The following is a 22,943-nucleotide window of genomic DNA, read 5'->3' on the forward strand; positions in this document are numbered from 1 at the left end:
TAACATTAGTAGTTAGTTACCTAGCGAGCCAAGATATTAAGATGTAACGCTAAGCAGCTTGCTAACAATGAACCCCACGTCTCAAGCACAGCGTACTTTACCGCAAATTAAGGCGAATGCCATTGTCGTGCCATTTTTACCTTACTTATTAAATGGCATCACACCAAATGACTAGTTACTGAACACTGTATCACAGTCAATAACAACAAGCCAGCTAGCCATCTAGCTAGTTTGTTAGCTAAAGCTGGGTTTACAGCTTACCATCCGTAGAGGGTCAATGCAGCACAGCAACGTGAAAATGAACCATGGGCCCCGGCTGAAAACTGTCCAGTCCATCTCGAGTCCAACCGAGAACAGAGCGAGTTTGACATAGAAAACAGGCGCTGTATATAGCTAACCAAGATCTAACGGGCTTGTCTGAACATTTTTTTTTTTAATAGCTTTCTCTTCAGGGTAACCGTAGAGCACTCTCCTATCTCAGTTTATTGAGAGTTTTCCCTGCTTCAGTTGGCTTCCTCATGATATGTGGGGGAGGGACTGTGTTTCTGACGTCCACAGAGAGAACGAGGAGAAAATTGACAACCAATGAGGACTCGGCAACCTACCGGATAGGCGTTGTAAAACCTTTATATAAAAGCTTCCGCCAGCCGACCGTTGCTCTTGACTCAATGTATAGCTGTAATTTACTCTGTGTGTGAAGCGGGTTACTAAACATATTTAATAATGTGGGTGTCATATTTAGCTTTGGTGGTAGAGCATGTATTGTACGTTTACCATTTTGATAAATATGGATAAATGGATAGTCATTTACAAGTTTGCAAGACAAATGTGGACGATAGGCAGGTCGTGACACTCGTGAGCCTGCTTAAACGCAGTCCACAATTTATCCAAGGTAAGTGGTACCTCTTATAAATAGTCGCCGTCGATTTATATTAAGGAATGAGAAATTTGATTGCTGACGATATGTTTAACAGGAAATCTGCGTCAGTCTGCGAAGTGCTGCTACCACGTTGCAGGAGCACATGGCGGTCGGCATGGCCCTCTGACCCAGTGTCCATGACTGGAGTCTAGATAAGCCTTCCATGTTTCCGACGAGAATGGTGGGTAATGTCAAGTGGTTTAACTTGCGTATTGTATATGAAACGTAGAGGGTTATGCGTGATGTGTTTAACGCGTTAGACTTCTGAATGATAATGAAGTCAATTTACATGACTGACATGACCAATATTGTTTATAGGTATAATCTCCAACGAATGGAAGGGTTGTGACCAATTTTGTTTTATTCCAGGTAATCCGGCCCATTTCCTCGCCACGTGGCCTGTTCCTGTGGCTGTAAAGATGCTTTCATTGAAATTGCTTTTGAAATGTTTTGACTGAAGGTGAAGTGTCTAAATAAAAATCAATTTATTGCAGTTTGCCGTAGTCATCATTCTGTGGTATGCACTTTCTTTGAACCTGGGTGGCCTTAACAATGGCTGCTTAGGCCAAGCTATAGTGCAAGAGCAGAAAACGGATTGTTTATAACTGGGGTTTCTTGGCTTTTCTACCAAGTCTCTCTTTTAAAGGCAACCCACAAGTGTATACCATTTCAAGTTTGTCTAACGTTTGGATTTTGAATGTGAGTTCATTAACATATCTTAACCCATAATTTTTACATAAACCAGTATTATTTGGATCAGTCCACCGAGTTATATCAATGTCATCATGACATTTATGCTGCAGATGTGTCTTAAGCATAACCTAAGCATACGTTTTTCAAAGATGGCTAACCATTTAAAGGAATTTGTTAAATTATCAGGTGATTCATTTTGAAGCAAAAGGATATTTATTGAGCCACCATATAACGTTGTGTCACAATCACTGAACACAATAGCAATGTCATTTTTTACCACTGCAAATGTAATAAAAGCTAAACAAGTTTAAAACCAAGAGCATACACAGTAGATGGCACACATGTTCAAAAGTTTGCTTTCAGTTTGAAACTGGAACCAATTGGACCAACTCGAGAGGAATGTCAGATTATTTAAAAGGCACTTCTGCCTCATACACTGTTAGCCAACACAAAAATGGAAAAGAATGACTAAAAACAGATCTTAACTGTAAAACAGAAGTGCAAGCATGTTCTTGGCAAATTTCATGGAACACATTTCTAGTCTGGCATTTGCAGATAGTTGATATTACCTTTGTGTTTCATATGTACTGTACAGAATGTGAAACATGACACCAACAATAGCTACATAGACAAAACCATAATTTTTGTTTGCAGACTGGCTCAACCCTGGCAGTTGAGCAGTATAGTTATCACCTGCAATGGTAGAGGGGGGAGAAGCTCAGTATCCCTGTAAGTGTAAAGATGGGACTGCTATGGCCAAGAAAACTGACAGTTCGCTAATCTTAATGTCAGCTGTGTTCACAACCCCATCTATCAGCAAGCGGTACACCGCTGACATCAATTTAAGTAGGTTGTACTTTTATGAAACTGAACCCAGTTTATTGTACATTCATTAGGCCTACATACAACAATTGGAACATAGATATCTGTATAAGTAATCTGTCATTTGTGATACACTGCAAAAATTATGTTTTTAGTTGAACTGGTTTAGAGCAATTGTTTTGCTGAAGACATTGAAGGACGAGTTGAGGTTTCCTTGACTACTCGGACCTGTCTCCTGTGGGCTCTTTTGGCACAGGGAGAAGTTCCAGCTGGTATCGTAGTTTAATGGACACAGTGGCATTGATCTGTTTGCATATACGGGGTGCCATGCAGGTGACACAGGCAGCGAAGATGACACAGGCAGCAAAGTGGGTTGGGCCAGGAGAACTCAACTGTCTCTGAACCCCATTACGTGTGCATTAGATGCAGTAGCATGATGAAACAATGAATTCACTGAATCAAAAACACCAATGTGTTTAGAAATGGAAACCCTCAACCCAGGCTTGGCTCATGGGCATTTGAGTATCTGACAGTAAAATAAGACTGGGGCACATCAATAAAAACAACATTATGGATACACACACTTGTCAGAAGTGTACATCTATGTTGTTTGGTGAAGCTGCTAAACATCACAGGTATTGTGGTTCATCTGGTATTCAGGGGACGGCCATCTTGTTGGAAGAGAAAAAACTGTGATCTAAGCCTTATTATGTCACAATCATGAGTCTATAGGCCTAGTTTTCTTTTAGTGAGGATGTTTGTTTAACAGTGTCTCCTGCGAGTCTTCATAGGCAACATTTTCTGTTGATCTTATTTCACGAGGGGACTGGCAAATTAACTGAGGACCTGTTTAACAGACAACTTGCAGATATCCAGATCTATTACCTTTAGCAACAGATTTACTTATCATCAAAGTAAACGATTTACCTTCCTTTCATGTAAGTGTGGCCACGGCAATGGGACTCAACTACTGCCATGAAGAGTGAACAGTAGGCCCCAACTCTCAAGTCCACAACAAGTGTCTCCAGGTGGGCCTGTGCCTTTCTGTCGTATTGCCATGGTATTCCACACACACCGTAAGTGTGTGTTTTCACATATCAGAGACCTCAGGTTCAGAGTGGTCCATGTCTCTCAAGGCATCGGATGTCACAGTACCAAAGTATGTGTTGGAACGAGTGTCCATGGCAGAGTGCATGATGGGTAGCCACACGTCATCCATGTTTGGCATCACAAATATTTTCTGTAAGCCAACAAAAACAGAGTGGAGCAGTTGGAAGTGTCAAGTGTATAACAATTCAAGATTATGTCATAGCTTTTTTAAATGTGCCTAGTGTCCCCACAAACTAAATATATTTCAGCTGGATGGAATGCCTGTATATCTGGTTTATATGAAGAAAACTCTGGGTTGACTAATGTGCCGGCAAGAATGACAAACATCAAATCATCAAGCCACAGCAGCGAGGTTACAATGGCTATAAAAATGATTGATCTCCACAACAAAATCCTGGAGAACGTCCATCGTTCCCTGTATTCTGTAGGTAAAGAAGGGCAAAAGCTCCATTGCATTTAACTGTCACAGATGTGGTATTTGTGGCTACATCCAGAGACACTATGCTGTGGTTCATTAACAAATGACAGGGAAAACGAAGCATATCTGTTTTTCTCTTCAGGGGAGGGGGTGGAGAAGTGAGGCTGGATAATGATTACTTAGTAAAACCTGGATAAATGGGCCTCTTCTAAAAACCAGACAAGGGTGAGGTGAGACCCATACTTAGTGGCTGTGGGAGAGCCAAAACCCCTTTCATGGCCACCCTCTCATTCACAAATTCACCTCACCCTATTCAAACTAGTTCTTAATTATGAGGTGAACAGGGACCAGAATGTCAGCAAACATTTGGATAGCATCCTATTGATCTAAAAAAGTATGCGCACAGATGTAATTCGCCAAACAAATTGCTACTTATTGACTTACCATAAATCCGTCTAAACCAGTGATCATGGAAGGGTGTTATGGGCCTACCTGGAACTCCTGGTCCAGCTTCTTCTCGATCCAGTCGGTGACGTGAGCCAATGTTACCTCCCGCTCCCCAAGTTTGGGCCGGGCTTTCAGCTCCAAGTGGGGGGGGCTCCTGAAGCCATACCTGCAATTGTGTGTGTGTGGGGGGGGGGGGGCGGGGGGTCAGTAGTTCAACTATTACACTGGGTTGACCAGAGTGTTTTCTGTAGAATGTGAAACGTAACTTGAGCCATGCAGGAAAGATTTTAAGTAATTGAAAGCTTACATACGGACATAAAAATTCATTCATTTTTGTAAATATCTTTCAACATTTTTGCATTTCAGTTGCAGAAGACACAACCACCTGATTGTGTGCAGAGAAGTACACATGCATGCCCCTTACCTGAACAGCAGAGGGAGTTCCTGATTTAGCCAAACAATATTTCCCTATAGTTGAATAATCACACCATAGTGAGAAGTCCTCCTGGAACATACCATATCCTGTCAGTGGGGGGTGGGGGGATGTTGACAGCCAGCGACCCGCGACACTCCTGGACCTCCACGGTGAGTAGCAGGGGCGTGTTGGACACCTCTTCCATCCTCTTCTTGATGAACTCTGTCTCCGTGGCCTTCTGGAAGTACTTAGACTTGGCAATCTTGTCCACGAAGCGCATGATCTTGCTGGGCCTGTGGCCTCCCACATAGCTGAGAGAGCAAGTCAGGGTCATCACTTATTCAATGGGAACTCCCTCGTTTCCAGCGCTGTGGCTACTGTAGGTGATGGCCCTCCCAGCATTGTGTGTGGGAGGCCACGCTTGCTGAACAGCCTCAGTGCAACAGTTCCTGGGTTTCTGTTGCTTTTGATTGTACTGTATCTACTATAACTATAAATGCTGTGAATTATTGATATGGTGATGGTGTGTATGTACATTATGTACGTATATTCTGTGAGTATGTATACTATACATGCATTGTTATGTCTTTATATACAGTATATCAAGTACTGTGCATAAGTCTAAGGCACCCGAGATTTTTTACATGCATATTGTCTTAAATATTTATTTGTTAGTCTTCTTGATTTTTGCACCAGTATAAAAGTGGAATGTTATAGTTTCAGAACTTTTTAGCTTACCATATTTTTCGGAAAATAAGCCGCATTTTCTATAAACCGCACCCCACCAGAATGGGAGCTTTGTGTTTGTAAATCTGAGTATAAACCGCACTGGAATAGATACCACACCAAGCAATGCACGAGTATAGGCGGTCTTACAAGTCTTACCTTTAGACGTGTGAGTTCTTAATATTTCCAACGGCCCCAAAGCGCAAGTTATTTTTCCGAAACGGTAGCTAGCTAGCTTTAGTTAGCTTCCGGGTAGCTTCATAATTAGGGTGACCAGAAGCATGACCCTGAAAAGGAGGACAGTTGGGTCCAAAAAGGAGGACAATCCCAAAAAGTTGGTGGGGGGGGGGGGGGATTTCTCCAGACAGTCCAGTTTTACAGTTGCATTTAGTCATTTAGCAGACACTCTTATCCAGAGCGACTTACAGTAAGTACAGGGACATTTCCCGAGGCAAGTAGGGTGAAGTGCCTTGCCCAAGGACACAACGTTAGTGGCATGGCCGGGAATCGAACCAGCAACCTTCTGATTACTAGCCCAACTCCCTAACCGCTCAGCCATCTGAATCCCATGGTTTTCCAGCCCTTTTTCCAGACAGCTGTTGCGTGTCCTCCTTTTCGCCCTTTTGTCCTCCTTTTTGACCCTTCCTGCCCACCATCGCAATTTACCATTCGTGTGGGCTTTCAGATGCCAAAAAGAAAGACCTCCTTCAAACCTACGTGGAGTTCAGAACTTCACTTTACCATAATAGCACCAAAGATCAATATCACACCTTCTGTATGCTCTGTCACTGAAATCAATCACAGACACCTGTAATCATTAGTTTGCCAGGTGAGCCCAATTAAAGGAAAACTACTTAAGATGGACGTTCCACATTACTATGCAGGCCACAGGTTTCAAGCAATTTGGGAAAGAAAAAGGATCTCTCTACTGCCGAAAAGTGTCAAATAGTGCAATGCCTTGGACAAGGCATGAAAACATTAGTGATGGGGGAAACGAAGCTTTTCGAAGCAACGAGCTATTTGACACAATTGTCTCGAAAAAGTATCATTTTTTCGAAGCGTTCGATACATCTTCTCCATAGGGACATCTGCTGGTCAGTTTATTGTATGGCGACTGTATCGAGCGATGGAAGGAATCAAGTGACGTCAAGTCCTCGAGCTGCAGTCTCAAAATCGTCATTGACAACTTGATAAATATAGGTTATGTGACAAATGTTTCTATTTGCAAGTGTCAAATATGTTATCATATATCTTGTTGTATTATAAACAACGTAACGTCTTTGCTACTTTACGTTTATGAAATTTATTTTTAGGTTCTTATTACAGTATTAACCTAAAGTTCAATTGCGTATGGCCTCGGGGTAAGAGCGCAACCCCTCACTCAAATACATTGAGATCGCCTCTCCTCACCCTGTTTTAGTAGAAGTATATGCTAAAATAATATATTACTATATGACAATGTAAGCTAGCGGTGAAGGTTTTGGAACATGCTTTTGCCACCGGGAAAGGGATGGCCACATTTGAAGGCTGGTAAAACTAGAGAAAGATGTAGGCTATGTGCTTGTGTACACCTACTATCTCATATCTGTATCTATCTCTGTCTATCTAGCTCTGGCAATCTATCTGTATCTGGTTCTGTCAATGAATGTAGTGTCCGTAAATAGGCCTTTCTCCTCTTTATAACCTACGAATATTAGCGATGTCTGATGTCTTGTAAGCGTTTGAATAAAACGCCGTTTGTCTCAGCTGCTCGTGTGACGTCCAATGCTTCGGACGTCACTTCGACACTTAGACTCTGATCACGTGGTTTTTGCCCATTTGAAGCCACGCTCGACACGTTTGTATCGGTACAAATTGTTTCGAAAGGTCGATACCGCTTCGTGAGCACGGTATCGAGCATAACATCACTAGAAAACATTAGATATTTCACAAAAACGTGATCATCGTACTGTGAAAAGAATTGTGGCTGATTCAGAGCGCAGACGAGTTTGTGCAGATAAAGGCATAAGGAGGAAGGTTTCTGCTTTACAAATTCATCAGATTAAGAGAGCAGCGGCTAAAATGCAATTACAAAGCAACAAACGGGTATTTGAAGCTGCTGGTGCCTCTGGAGTCCCACAAACCTCAAGGTGGATCCTCCAGATTGCAGCTTGCAGTTGTGCATAAACTTACTATTCAGAAATGCATGAAGACTAATTTTCATACAGTGTTGTTTACTGAGCGCCATGCAACGCTGGATGGTCCAGATGGATTGAGTAATAGATAGTTGGTGGATGGCCACCATGTCCCAACACGGCTGAAATGTCAGCGAGGAAAAATTATGTTTTGGGCTGGAATCATGGGGAGAGAGCTGGTAGACCCCTTTAGGGTCCCTAAAGGTGTGAAAATGACCTTGGTCAAAGTATATAGAGTTTCTGACTGACCACTTTCTTCCATGGTACAAATCATCTTCATGCATGACAATGTACCATGTCATGTTGCAAAGAATACCTCTGTGTAATTGGCTGCTGTGGGCATAAAAGGAGAGAAACTCATGGTGTCGCCACCATCCTCCCCTGACCTCAACCCTATTGAGAACCTTTGGAGCATCCTCAAGCAAAAGGTTGGGAGGCAGTTCGCATCAAAACAGCAGCTCTGGGAGGCTATTCTGACATCCTGCAAGAAATTCAAGCAGAAACTCTACAAAAACTCAATGGATGAGTTCAATGGATGCAAGAATTGTGAAGGTGATATAAAAAAGGGGTCCTATGTTAACATGTAACTTGCCCCGTTAAGATCTTTTTGATTGAAATAGGTTTTGATTTCAGTAAATATGACCTCCTAATGCTGCAAATTCAACAAATGACCATTTTCAGTTCTTTACAACCTATAAAACCTATTTGTCACAATGCAGTTGAGTTGAACGTAGGCAGGAGACGAATATGAATGCTGGAGGTTGTGGTTTTAATGGATGTCCATCGGCAAAAACAAGACAGCAAACAAACTCCGGTGTTCTTATTAAAGAACAATTAACGGAAACAAAAATCACGCTTATATCCAGCGGAGCTCTGAGACAATCCTAAGGAACCCTAATAGTCGGGAGATGGGGAGTGTCGTGGCCTGGATCTCCCAGTAGGCGTAACACTGTTGTGCATCATCATTTGGAACAGCAAGTTTTTATTTTATAAAAAAACTACTGTTATCATTGGGAGGTTTGTTCGATAAAATTTGTATTATACCCTAACGGTTGATGATTTGAAAATTATACTCATTTGCATAAACTATTTAGGAAAATCAGAGAAATATATAATTTGCATGATTTGTAATGTGGTGTATGTTGCTCACTAATGCTAGAGGCAGTGAGGGCTTCCCCTTGATACATCCACTCCACCAAAGTCAAACCTATTTCTTTGTCTATGCTTATCAATAAATGAATAAGTATGTGAGTGTCCTGATTGAAATTTCATTATTTCTTAAATAATTTTTGCTTTACTTTATGTATGTACTGTATGTCTGTGTGACAGCAGATATGACTGACTGTTGCTCACCCTTCTGCCCCTGGCAGAGTGGTTTTGTCGGTGAGGAGTTCTGGGGGATCCTCTTCATCCGAGGAACCTGCACTGGAGGACTCTTCATCACTGTCAGCCAGACAGTAGGCCCGCGGTCTGGGCCTGGACACACACAGTTACACGGTAAGTATCTTCTTGATGGGACCAAAACTGTGATCAGAATTTGGGGTGGCACCAGACAACCACCAGGCTTGAAATGCCACAAAGCTTATCTGTTTTCAACAAGGCTCTTATTTCTGTCAGAGAAAATTCTACAATTTGAACCCCTGAGTATTCTTAAAAAGAGAGACATTTACGCCAACAACTAAAGCTATTCCCCCGTGACTCCAAATGCCATCTCTAATGTTAAGCTGGAGGATTTACTCAGATTTCTGTTAGACTGAATCCACAAAGGGCACTTTCCAAGCATAAAATAATTCCAGTTCCAGCTTAACAATTCCACACAAAATATTAACAGTGTTCATTCAGAGGTTTTGGCTGTAAGAATGACTTTCAAAACAAAGATGCATCATTTGAGAGATCGAAAAAATATGTATTTGCTCGTTTTGGGGTTGATATAGCAAGCTTTTCCAAACTCACCCATCACAGAAAAGGCACATCCAAGGAGGTTAGCATCCAGAAAAGGATTGACCAGAAAGAAATAGTTCAGTAAATACAAGGAAGACAGAAATGAAAGCAGCTGTACCTCCCCACATTCACTGACATTATTAGCAGTAACAAAGACAGGGTCATTGAACCATGTAAACACATTCTCTCAATAAGACCACATTACAACACCCTCGAGCTAGAGACTTTGTGTCTGTGTTTTCCTACCCTTCCTTGCCCTGCTCCCCCAGGCCTTCACCCTCCTTCCCCAGACGAGCCAAGTTCATTTTGGTTTCCAGGGTCATGAGGAAAGAGCCTGTGTAGGATACCTCCAGGTCAAACCACAGCCCTGTATGGAAGGCAGAAGAAAGCAGAGATGGCAGAGGAGTTGAGAGGGAGTAGGAAAGTCAGAGAGACAGGAGCAGAGGGAAAAGAGGGGGTGTAAAGATAAACAGGGAGGGAGAGGAGATGAGGCATTACTAAAAAGTGATTCACACAACAGTCTCCCAAGAGGTCCATCCGGAGCAGGAAGGGCACCCTGGTCTGAGTAGGCCCGGGATCCCCCCCTTATGGCAGCTCACAAATACATGTTGACATGTTTGATATGAGTTTTTTTCAAATGCTTACACACAAATTCCTTGCTTTTCACACAATTTCTGAACCTGACACTCAAACAACAGAACCACACCTCAAATCTGCAAAACCGTACGCACATTTTGGGCCTTTGACTCAGTTTTAAATAGCCTGACGTTGTCATACTCATAATTCTAGTCAGAATATGAGTCTGAAAACTCTCCGTTGGGCTTTGAATACGGAGCGTGTTTCAACCGAACTCGTAAAACAAATGCCTCTACGCTCAATTGGATAGACCTACAACCAATCAGAGCAACGTATTATGTTGTTTGTTGAAAACTAATTCAACCCAAGGGCTCTTTCATGACGTTGTTGATTACCTTACTGTTGATCATCTTTCCTTCATCATATAAAGCCCGCCCTGGCAATTTCATTGGTCCGTCCCGATTCTGGGTTTTCTGTAGTTGTCCCCAATACGAGACCCTCCAGACTAACAGGAAGCATCTTAATTTACTTTTTAAAACACAACCAATCAAAATGACACACTAATTCATCAGTGCCTTACACTAACTCCTCACATGTGAGAACACTCATTGCTTTACTCAACCCCAACAAATCATGGCTTTAGAATAGGCCTATAAATAGCCTAATTTGACTTGATGGTGGGTATAATTTGAACCTTTACTGTAGAATAGATAACAGTTATGTAACAATATACTGTAATATACACATTCTAATGTACACATTCTAGCTGTTTCAGCACAACACACAGTATACTACACACAAACATATATTTTATCACCCATGCATCCATTGACTGCAGTGCACTGCATGATTGATCACAGTCTGGTGGATTACTGTATCATACCGTGCAACAGTACAGTGACTGTAAGAAGACATTCTGACAGCATTGTCAAAAATAGTATATATTACTGTATGCTACAGTTCATGGCACACACAGACACACCATTCCGTAATCACCTTTTTCAAAATTAGGTTTGGTTTCTGTCCTACTACACTCTTTCTTTTGTACTGTGTAATACTGTATTCACAACCACAAATGCTTATAGTAAAAAAAATGGTAAGTTTGGTTTCAATCTTGTTTTCGTGTTTGCCATGAATTTTTTTATCATCTCTTCCATTTCAATCTTGTACAGAAATGTACAAAGGAGCTCAGGAATAAATAAGCGCAGCTCGTTCAGGCAGGGCAATCGGACAGCGCACGTCAGTCATCGGGGACGTAAGGCGTCTTACTCCACCTTCCTTCCTCCGCCCATTTCCACACTCATGTTAGCAGTGCATATCCATCGGGCCACGTCTGATAAGGCGTCTTTAAAAGACGTGCGGATACGCACACACTCACCCCGGTTGTTGTATGATCAGTGCTGCTGCCGCCCTTCACCATCCCCTTCTCCCCCATGCTGTCTATGTTCTATCCACCAGGGGGATTATATCTCTATTGCTCCCTCCCTCATTCCTCCCTCATTCCTCCCTCCCCTGTTTCAGTCCCCCCCCTCTGGCAGAAGGCTGCGGTCCATCAGGACCAAAACCTCAAGCCATACAAACAGTTTCTTCCCTTCCGCTGTTGGCCTCCTCAACAAGGCCAAAGCTCACACTGACTGAATGTCCTTAAAAACTTTTTGCACTACACTCAACTCCTGTAATATTTGTATTTTATATTGTATTTTATATTGTAAATTGGCAGCTTATATTCTACTTTATTGTATATTCTATTTTATTTTAATTGTATTCCACTTAGTACTGCTAGTTTATGTAACCTTAGTATAGTTAGACCACATATTTAAATTTAAGATTCCTATATGTTTACTGTATGGCACCTTCCTGCCAAAGCAAATTCCTTGTCTGTGCAAACTTTCATGGCGAATAAATCCCATTCTGATTCTGATATGTCATGTATGTATATGTTGCATCGAGGAGACAGGGAGTGCTTCCCTTAGATCATCCACTCCGCCCAAGTTAAATCTACATGTCCATGTTATGTGTGCAGTTGATGGATTTGTGTGTGAGTAAAAACATTTTTTTTTTAAGTGTGTAAGAATTTGAAAAAAACTGTATTAAACAATTACAACACAGGTTCTCAAACATGAATAGTTTTTAATGCAATGCCAGAATATCAAGCAACGCTCTCTCTGCACTCCCTCTAAAATTGGTACGAGGCTTTAACCTTACTAACTAACCTTTAGATTAAGTTATCAAATGGGAGTCTGCTTAATGAATTTTGTTTCAGTGGACTAACCTAAGACTCTCCTGCCTGCCAGACTCCCAACAGCTGTAAAATGTCACACTGAGCTGCCAAAAAGATGAAGCATTTCCCCAAAACCACAAAGGTCATCTCTCAGCCAGCCTCTCCACTGATTGGCTGGAGTCGCCAGGCAACTTCCTGATATAGGAGGGGGGATCTGAATTCCTGCCAGAGAAGAGAGGTTGGGGTCCTATTGGAGATGTAGCCTGCTGATGTACTATTTGACTGAACTCAGTAACACCCTGTAGTGAGACAAAGTGAGCCAACACTAAATAAGCTGAGCTCTTGTCTTTGGGCTCAACAAAAGTAATAAAAATACCAAAGCCTTATTCCTTTCTAAGGAAATTCTTTGTTTTATTCTTTGTACACTTAATTTCCCTCTCTGAACACTTTCTCTCTCGCGTTCTGTCTCTCTCTCCCTATCTCTCTTTTTGTCTCCTGCTCTCTCAAAATTCAAAGAACAACGAAATGAAGATCAATGACAAAGCAGTAAAGAACGGGCAAGTTCTCTGCACATTCAGGAAGATTGATCTATTATAGACCTCTTTTGAAACGTAAACAATAACAGACCAGTTTAGAACACAAGGGCCTGAACTACATCCGGTTAGCGCATCTCATACATTAGTCGCTAGCCACTTTACCATCGAGTTAACATGACTAACGCATATTACCATCAATTAACTGGCTGTGAATAGCAGCGATACATCGAATAGTGTCCCCTAACCGACCCACTGGATCAGAACGTTATTTATTTTAGACTATAATTTATTTTAGGCTGATCTGAAATTGATAGCCTACCTAAGGTACAGTAGCATAGAGCTAGAGCTATAGCTCTTCGCCAAGTGACTGAAGATCTGAGGTGTTTGAGGGGCCCATAAACATTTTAACATTAGTAAATAATAGTAAAATTACATTTAGAAGTTGACTTGTTGATGTACATACATTAAATGAAAGTGCACTTGAAAGTATTGCAAAGTATACTTTGAGGTTCTTTAGGAAGTATACTTCATTAACTCAAAGTGCACTACACAGGTTACTTTAGAGTATTCCAAAGTATACTTTGAAGTACTTTAGGAAGTATACTTGATGAACTGAAAGTGCACTACACAGGCTACTTTAGAGTATTCCAAAGTATACTTTGAAGTACTTGAGGAAGTATACTTGATGAACTGAAAGTTCACTACACAGGCTACTTTGCAGTATTCAAAAGTAAAATACACCTTGAAATACACTACAAGTGTACTTTAAAGTGTACTAAATGACCTAAAAAGTGGGCCAATTCAGTTTACTTAGAACAAAAAAAGTATATAAATAAGTACACTGCTAGTATACTTTAAGTAACATGATAATAGTATACTTTTTATACTAAGTATACTTACAAAATAAACTTGAAGTATACTTCTTTTTTGTAAGGGAAGTTATGGCACCCCAAACCACCTTTTTAAAGTAGCCTACTAACCCAGATAGCAAACCTCATTAAAACTACGCTTTCAACGCTAATTTTATTGAACCAACGCCAGACTATGTTGACCCATCATCATTTTGCACCCTTATTTAATATTGAAACAACGTTGAAAAAAACAACCCAAATCAACGCTATTCTAACGGTATTTCCACCAATATTAGCTACTATTGAAACGTTGAAAGATCAACTATTATTTACAGCAGCAACCCAGTCATATCGTTGTCCCATTTTTTGGCACCTGCACGTGCTCACTTATGCTTCTAAACTAGCTGACTTCCATCAAAACAATCATTCGCGCGTCTGAAACCGGAAGCTTTCAAGGGCCAAACTTGACGAATGAAAATTCTAGAATGTTCATCAAAAAAGGTCAATAGAACTTTTAGCTCTATGTGCAGTTTCTAGCTTCACTTCTGGTGGAATGGAGCACATAGCTGCTGATGACCATAGAGTAATCCCCCAGGACTCATTAAGTGCAGTGGTAGGCTGATAATGCCTGGGGAATATTCCCTGTGAAACACGGACTGCATTTTTGAGTCTTACTGTGAACCAAGGAGAAATGGCAAGATAGCAAATGAGTAAAGGTACTTGAGTAAACCATCTCTATAGGTTAAAGACATTCACCCCCTGTTAACTATATTCCCCAAACACACCCATAAACTCACATAAACACACACCCCACCCTCTGCCTCCATGTCACTTGAGAGTTGAATCAAATAGTAAAGTGCACCCCCCTATCCTCCCCTTCTCCCTCCTCTCTACCCTCCTCTCTCCCCTCCTTTCCTTAGTTTTCTGTCAGATACTCTGGTGACTGTGAGAATGAGCAACTCTTTCCCCTGAAGTTCTGGATGTGGAAATTGAAGAGTCTCTTTTCAGACCACTCAGGGATTCAGAAATGGATGGAGAGGGGGAGGGAAGAAGGGAAAAAGGGAAAGATGACAGGGAACGGGAAGTTTAGTGAATCTAGCCACTAGAGCGTGGTGTTCATTCAGAGAGTCTAACTCCAGACCAGGGGGTGGGGGACACAGAGAACAGAGAGGGAAAATGGAGAGAGGGAAAAAAGAGAAGAAAGAGAGAGAGACAGAGAAGGTGGAGGGTTGTACTTCCACAGGGGTCTACCTTGATGGTCCACAGAGGGTTTGGAGGACTGGTGGATCTTTGGAAGGGCCACACCCATGTCCAGCTCTGTCAGAGTCAGCTCATTCATAAAGTAGGGCAGCTGAAACACACAACACCTCTCAGCTGGGACAAATACTGAGAAAGGGATATGTGTGTGTGTGTTTTTATTACTCTTTTTGAAACAGGGCAGGTCAGAGTCAGCACCCACCCTGATTTTGCTGAGCTTCATCTGGATTTTTTTGGAGACCATGTCAGCCCAATACTTCTCCCCGAGGAAGTCCCAAAAGATCCTCCCTAGGAGGGCATTGACCCAGGCCTCTGGCTCAGCCCGCTCACCTTGACTGCTTGGCAACTGGAAGAATGTACAGTACTGTGAGACTGTTCCATTATCTACACTAGCACATTAGAACATAGAATGTATGTTCTGAACAAATAAGATCTATAGTCAAGCAGTAAGTTATTACCTTCATTCTGGTTCTTGAGCTGGTGGTTGGGCTGAGAGCAGGGGGGCTGGTAGAGGCGGTAGGGCTGTCCAGGGGGGGCGTGGAGCTCACATACTTGGCCATGTAGATGCTATAGTCCAGCATCATCTTCTGACGGACACCCCCAGCCAGACTTCCCCTGGAATTATGGGGATGGGATGGGGGCACCTCCTCCATCAGACTGCCCCGGCTGCTGCTCCTGCTCTGGGAGCCCAAGCCTCCTCCTGCTCCTCCTCCTGCGCTTGCACCTGCTCCTCCAGACTGGCCACTGCCACTGCGACTGTGGGAGTGGGGGAAGGCTGTGTGTGTGTTAGTGTGTGTGTTTGGAAAAAAATAGAAGAAGGATTCACATACTACTTTTGTTCAGTCATGTGTATACAATTAGGTCATTTATACAGTATATTTGATATTTTTGTGCTATATTTGCACAAACACAGACACTGCAGATATTCCATACTGTACTAGCTCTCCAAAGTGAAATATGAGGCATGGATTTATACTTGGTGACAAATTTTACAGTGCAGTACAATAATCAGACAATGTACTACGTCTCAATACGTGTGTAATCCTCATGACCCAGTCCCACTGCTTTGTGGAGGGGTGGAAGCCTAGCTTAGCACAAGCTTAGGATTCCACTCTTAGGCAGCTTAGGCACATATCTCATACTTGTGCAGTTAGACACACATGCTGTGATTAGGTGATGTACCTACCTGTGCTTGTGTGAGAGAACATGAGAGACAGAACAAAAAGAGAATGAGAGACAAAGAGTATGTCAGAGAAAGAGCATGGCACGTGTGTGTGTGCGTGTGTCTGTGTGTGCATGTGTCTGTGTGCATCCACTCACCACTCTTCACTCTTGGCAGACTGCCACTCCTCCCCTCCAACCTTGACCTGGATGCCATCAGGATCCTCCGGAACCACTCTTCCTTCTCTCTCCCAGTCCTCCCAAACAAGTAGAGAGTCATCTCCCCCCCCGGCAGTCTCCTGGTCTCCTCTCCTACCCCGGCTCCCTCCAGCCTCTCAACCCCCACGGTTCCCCTCTCCTCCCCAGGTTCGGACCTCTCTCCCTGGGCTTTGGCCATGAAGTCATCCTGCTTGGCCAGCTGGATACAGATGGGGTACTTTTTGTTCCACACACGCTTTCTGGCTAGGCTCTGGGGCACCAGGTGGATCTGTGGACACAGAGACAGACACATACACAAATAGACACATGCAGATGGACGCACACTAAAGTGTCTCTATAGAGTCAAACGTTTGTCAGTTTCAAGCTACAGGGGACACCCTTTTCCTTGTCTTGTGTGACTGAATCTGTATTAGACAAACAGGCATTGTTCAATTGAGAGTCTAAAATGAGTGTCTCCACAATAAACCAGCAGCATGTAAACTAAATACACAAAGGATACACAATGCAGGACTTGTGAGGTACTATGTGACATTTAATATGTCTCATAGGAACATGTACTTTGTTCCCAAGCACATGACCTATTATGTACAAACATGACCTATTTGCAAAGGATCACTCCCAAATGCATGATATGGCAAGACATACTCTGTCTCTCCCTATTAACACAGTTCCATGCACACACAAAGACACATTCAACCTACACGTGTAAACATGCATGGTCAACATTTTCTCCACTCCAAGTGCAAGAGACATACACACTGTCCTACAAATACATACAAAGATTTTAAACTACCTTGCTGTCAGTCAGGTCATAGATCTTCTGGCTAATGTAGGTGACGTCAGGTTTGGGTTCATTGTGGGTAGCGCGGCGTGCAATGTTTCGGTTGGGCTTGGAGAGTCGAAGGGTGGCGCCTTCCAGTCGCACGTAGACAGAGTGGGTCAGTGTGGCATGGTAAGTCTGTGGGTCATAGCTCTGGATCTCATTCATCCAGCCCTGATGACAAAGAAATGGATTTGTACAAGAACACAGACACACAACCCCCCACACACACGCACACACACACACATAAAAAGGGTTTTTCAACTGTTATTGGTACAGGAGTGTGAAATTCACACACCAAGTGTTTAATTATCAGGATGCTGCATAAAAAATAAAACAAAACAAAAATATACTTTCTATCTTGAGACATGGATTAGAATGACCTCGCAGAATGGGTGTGGGTGAAAGAGCTGTGAGATGACCACTGTCCCCTCTTCCGTCAGCCTGCTAGGTTCTACACTATGCTCCGTTTTCATGTGGCTGCTTCTTTCCGGCACAGATATAGCTTGTGGGCATCAGGGCTTTCTGTTTTGCAAATTGAAGCCCACGCAGGTTAGAAACACACACGCACCACAATCACTAACACACACACACATACAGAACAGGCTTTCACAAACAAACACACACCTATATATCATCTCTTGCATAACCATAACAGTTGCTCCTTCAGATGATTTCCAGTGAATTGATTTATTTTAAAGGAAGTTGTGAGGCAAATAACTAGCACTAGAAAGCACGCGTAACAAACATATACTTTAATACTGCTGGTTAACCCCAGGATAAAGGTACAGTGAGAAAATAAAATAGTGTTATCTTTATTCTATCGGAAAACTTGGCATGTGTGCTTCAAGTAATTTCTAAAATATAGAGCTCTTCTTGTCATTGGTACTACAACAAGTACTAAAATTCTCATGAAACACACCAATTTTTTATTTGATCACTCATTACGAAACCAAACGCTTGATGCCGTCTCCATACCACTAAAACTGTAACAAACCTTTTCCCTCAGCTGAACACATCAGGTAATGACACAGAGAGATGTAGCTGTCCTCTCTGTACACCACATAAAAAGCCAGTGGGTACATTTAATGCATTAGCCAGCCAGTATCATGTAGATGATATCAACAAAAGTCCTTGCAGCAAGCAAAGCCAATCTTGTTGTAAGATGTAGCTATGGGCCATCAGTTCCAAGTAATGACAAATAGCTAGCCCACTGTGAGCTGGCCACACACCTCGGAGGCCACGTATGATACCTCTGATAACCACATTTTGACCAAATCCTTAGCATTTACTCTACAATAATGGAACTGTTTCTTGCACAGACTAACTCCATTGTTTGGTGTGCCACCCATATTTTTTGCTTATACAAGTACAATGGCATCTATAGGCTACTGGTATACACTTGATGAAAAGTTAGGAAAAACTAAATTACAGAACGCCCAGTCACTTTTTGCTAACATTGTATTTGTTGATGAGTTGGTTAGACCCATAGTAAGATCATTTAAATAAATAAAATGTTTTCCTGAAGACAAGTATTCTTCAGTAAATTAAGATTTAGGTTGTTTTCACACTTATCAGGTGAACAAGTGTAAACGCTACCATTCGAACCTTGGTGCGCACCAAACAAGCGGACCGAGACCGCCTGACAAGTGTGTCAGATTCACTTCCAAACAAACCATAAAAGCTGTCCAATCAGGTTACAACCTTATCCTTGTGACTTTTGTTTAAGTTCAGTGTTAAAAATGCCAGTGTGAACGCTAATCGAACTTAGACTAAATGTATCATTTATTTTTTGGGTCTGGACCAAGAGAACCGAACTACAAGTGTGAACACGATCCAACTGTCACAAAGTCTGAAATAACCTACCTTGAAGACGCCTGGTTCTTTGATGTCCAGTTGGGCTACATTCCACTGCGGGCCCCTTCGTCTGAGTTTCCCCAGCCTGTATGAAGTTCCTCCAGGGGCGGACAACCAGAGGACCAGGATGGCCAGCATGAACCCGGCCACGACCCCCTGGACCACTGCACACATGTATGATGGAACGGGTAAAACCAGGTAGAGGTACACCAACTGCGTGAGAAAGACCAACGCTGTCATAGGCACGCTAGACAGCTCCTCCTCCTCCTCCACTTCACTCTCCACCTCGCTACAGACACCAGTGCTGCCAGTGTGAGGCTGCCGTGACTCGGGGCGCTCCCCCTCAGGGGTCTCCGTGTCTGTGCAAAGCTCAAAGTCCTCGCTGTACAACTCGCAAAAGTCCTCCTCCTCCTGCCGAGCCACCAGGGCAGACATGGTGCAGCGGCCCAGGCCCAAGGAGGGCGACCTGGGAAGAGGGGGGGAGAAGTTCTGGCTGTGGGCTGGAGCTTGAGCAGGGGCTGGGAAGGAGAAGAAAACCATGTCTGGGCCTTGGCCTGTGGGGGTCTCCTCCTCCAGCTCGCCCCCCTCCTCCTCCTTGATACTGTAGTTGTTGTTGCTTTCGGCATGCCCGTTAACAGCTGGCACAGTGCTGAGCTCTGAGGTGCTGGAGGAGAGCGATTTGGATCGATGGGGGGTCGTGAAGGTGGCGGCTCCTCCTCCTCCTGCACTCACTGTCCCACCTTCATCCCCCATTATCTTACTCAGCAGCTGTAAAGGTTCGCACATCACTTCCGACAGCCTGCGCTTGGTATCTTCTATCCTGGCTTCCACCTCCTGGACCTTGAAGAAGGACCTGCCATCTGGCGAGGGCAGGGGGGAGGACGGAGCAGTTTTCGAGTCGCCCCCAGCCCTGGGGGTGACAGGGGGGGTGGGGGTGCACATTCGAGGCTGGGAGAACTGCTTGAAGAGCTGCATGTTGCGTCTGGACTCTGGAGGACGTTGGTGCTGCGTGGTCTGGGCAAGTTGGTGAGGATGCAACATCTCCTGGTGGTCAGGTTTGGACGTGTCGGTGGACAGAGACCTGACGAAAGATTTCATCAGGTGGCGATGGCGCCCAGGGGGAGGGGGCAGGGCGGACGCGGTGTCTTTCGACTCAACGTCGTTGGAGAGGGAGCGAACCAGACTGAGGAATGGCTTGGAAGAGGACAACGTAGCCGCAGACCTTGATGGAGAGGAGGAACTGGAGGAGGAGGAGCCGGTAACAGATGCATGCGGCAGTACAGGAGATTTTTCTGATGGCCACGAGGAGCTGGCTGGTGGAGTGGGGTGGGGGGAGGCTGGGATGATAGCCACAGCCTGGGTGTGTGAGTGTTTGCTGGGTACGACAGGTTGGGTTTGGGATAGAGGCAGATCCGCTGCAGCAGAGGTAATGGTTGGATCAGGACTCCCAGCCTCAAAAAGTAGCTCTTCACTCGCCTCCAGGGCTGTCGCAATTCCCATGGTTTCCTCAGGCACCGGGCCTTCCTGACCTTTAGATGGTCCCGCCACCCCTATTGATGCCACAGCTGCCCCATACAACTCCTCATCCTCCTCTTCTTCCTCCTTGCCCAGGGCTGAGAAGTGGATTGTGATGGTGTCGCGGGAGAGCGAGCGCTGCACCTGCAGCTTGGGACCGGGGAATGAGCGCTGGGGAGGAGTCTGATGAGGCGGGGGAGGAGCAGAGGCGTCATGGCCACTCCCTCTGCCACTTCTACTGCTGCCCTGGCTGGTCATGACCACTCTCCACAGGGCTCACAGCCTGAGAGGGAAAAATATTAGTTATAATGGTTATACTAATATTGACACTCTAATTACTATTACTACTACTACTACTACTACTAGTAGTAGTATGAATTAGACAGAATGAAAGGGACTAGCGGTTCATGGACTATGCCCTGTGACAAAATGTATAGAAACCTGTAGACCTCCAGTTATTCTCCTCAATGCTACCCCTCATCCTGTGGTATAACTTGCATGTTGTGTTGCTGAAAGCTGTGGTCCCCACAAAATAGAAAAACACGAATAATGTGACTCCTTTACAAATAGCTTGACAGAAAGGGCCAATCATTTAAGCTGCTTTATGAGCTATCTCTGATTGGGGGGTATACACGCACACACATATTCAGACACACAATGTTTTTTTTACAAGGGATGAGGGCAAATGAGGGGGAAAGGGGGATGTGTTTCTTACAGAAAATAAATGGGAGGGATGTACAAACATAAACGCGTGCTTGAATGAGTAGCAGATCATCACAACACTCTCTCACTCGAAAACAACAAACCCTCCCGTCCTACACACACACACACTCACAGTAATGGGACACAAAATGGCCCACAAATCGCCATAGCTGAGCACTTGGGTTTTCTCAATGCAGTGGAACCAAGATGATTAATCACACACTGATTGTCTAAATGAGACGACTTGTTGTTATTGAGCTATTTTGCCTAGTTCTTTACTAAGTTCAAAGCCATTCACGCACACACAGACACATTCATGAACACATTTATGCATCATACATAACATACATACATACATACATACATACATACATACATACATACATACATACATACATACATACATACATACATACATACATACATACATACATACATACATACATACATACATGAATGTGTGGTAACAAACTATAGGTAGTTTATCAAAAGGACCATTGAGGAAGATATAGTGAGAGATTCAACAAGCGATAGCAGACTAAATGGCCTCTAGGTTTCTGTTCGCTAGGCCGGAATGATGACAAAGCATGTCACTCTCCTGCGTTGCCAGGTAACTTTACGTAAGAATAACATAGAAAGGATATTGTGGATAGAGAGCTAAGTGCAACAGAGAAGAATTAAGAGAGAGAAGCGAGACAGAAGGATAGATGGATAATGGAATTGAGACGGATAGAGAGATAGAGGTGAATAGAGAGATGGAGATGAATAGAGATAGAAAAATAGAGATATTGATGGATCGAGAGATAGTGGGATAAAGCCACAGGGAAGCAAAGCATCAGCAGAGGACCTTCCAGACACGAGTCGGAAACAGAGCCTTTGAGTCCTTGAAGAACAAGAACACAACAAAGAAGTGAGAAGGGAGAGGAGGGCAGCCAGGGAAGGAGATTGGCGTGTCGAAATGATAGGATAGACTAAAACATGACTGATAAATGGGGATGAGACTGGCTTGAGATTCATGGATATAGAATTAAGGAGCCAAAAGTCCCAGAGGATCCCACTTAGAACAGAGTAGGCCACAAGTGGTCAGGTGCAAATACTGCTACTACTAGAAGTAGTTCTACCACTACTCAATGTACTGTATGATATGTTACGGCACCATCCTGTATTGTCATTTGGACAGTAAATTTTTGAGACAAATCTAGGAGTACAATAATACTGTGTTGGTAGGGAGGAGGTAGGGAGTCAAGGTGGCTGAGTGGTTAGGGAATCGGGCTAGTAATCTGAAGGTTGCTGGTTTGTGAAAAATGACGTTGTGTCCTTGGGCAAGGCACTTCACCCTACTTGCCTCGGGTAATGTCCCTGTACTTACTGTAAATCGCTCTGGATAAGAGCGACTGCTAAATGAATGTTAAAATGTATGGTATGTAGTGGTATGTCAGGAAGGGAAAGCACATTTGTCATTTAACTTCCAAATACAATTATTTAAAAAAATGTTGTTCAAGAACGTTACACACCGTTTAAGGACCTCTGGGGTTGGGATCCTGAACGCAGCCCTGAGTACAT

General features: G+C 43.4%; 2 protein-coding genes, 1 long non-coding RNA gene and 1 other non-coding gene across 4 annotated transcripts in view; 2 read left to right on the forward strand and 2 right to left on the reverse strand.

Moving 5' to 3' along the window:
• ern1 (endoplasmic reticulum to nucleus signaling 1) overlaps positions 1-524 on the reverse strand; it is a 32,550-nt gene extending 32,026 nt beyond the window's left edge. The window contains exon 1 of the mRNA XM_084676805.1: positions 262-524. Coding sequence (XP_084532931.1) covers positions 262-336 — 75 coding nt within the window. The 5' untranslated portion in view covers positions 337-524. The remainder of the gene's footprint in view (positions 1-261) is intronic.
• A 110-nt stretch (positions 525-634) lies between these two features.
• LOC146253561 (uncharacterized) lies at positions 635-1,412 on the forward strand. The gene is made up of 3 exons (XR_014731671.1): positions 635-892; positions 975-1,100; positions 1,289-1,412. It is a non-coding gene; the product is annotated as an uncharacterized LOC146253561 (long non-coding RNA).
• Positions 1,413-1,438: 26 nt separating this feature from the next.
• LOC146253562 (small nucleolar RNA SNORA50) lies at positions 1,439-1,578 on the forward strand. The gene has a single exon (XR_014731966.1). It is a non-coding gene; the product is annotated as a small nucleolar RNA SNORA50 (small nucleolar RNA).
• Positions 1,579-1,839: 261 nt separating this feature from the next.
• Positions 1,840-20,936, reverse strand: tex2 (testis expressed 2). The gene is made up of 11 exons (XM_084676807.1): positions 19,173-20,936; positions 17,280-17,480; positions 16,427-16,754; positions 15,565-15,881; positions 15,309-15,452; positions 15,101-15,200; positions 9,912-10,032; positions 9,078-9,194; positions 4,926-5,135; positions 4,455-4,575; positions 1,840-3,674 (listed from the first exon to the last, which is right to left on the reverse strand). The coding sequence occupies exons 1-11, from the start codon at positions 20,934-20,936 to the stop codon at positions 3,525-3,527; spliced, it is 3,573 nt and encodes a 1,190-aa protein (XP_084532933.1). The 3' UTR covers positions 1,840-3,524.
• Positions 20,937-22,943: the final 2,007 nt, after the last annotated feature.

This window comes from Hypomesus nipponensis, chromosome 17, assembly GCF_054491055.1.
Source record: "Hypomesus nipponensis isolate SF chromosome 17, ASM5449105v1, whole genome shotgun sequence".
Lineage (NCBI taxonomy): Eukaryota > Metazoa > Chordata > Actinopteri > Osmeriformes > Osmeridae > Hypomesus > Hypomesus nipponensis.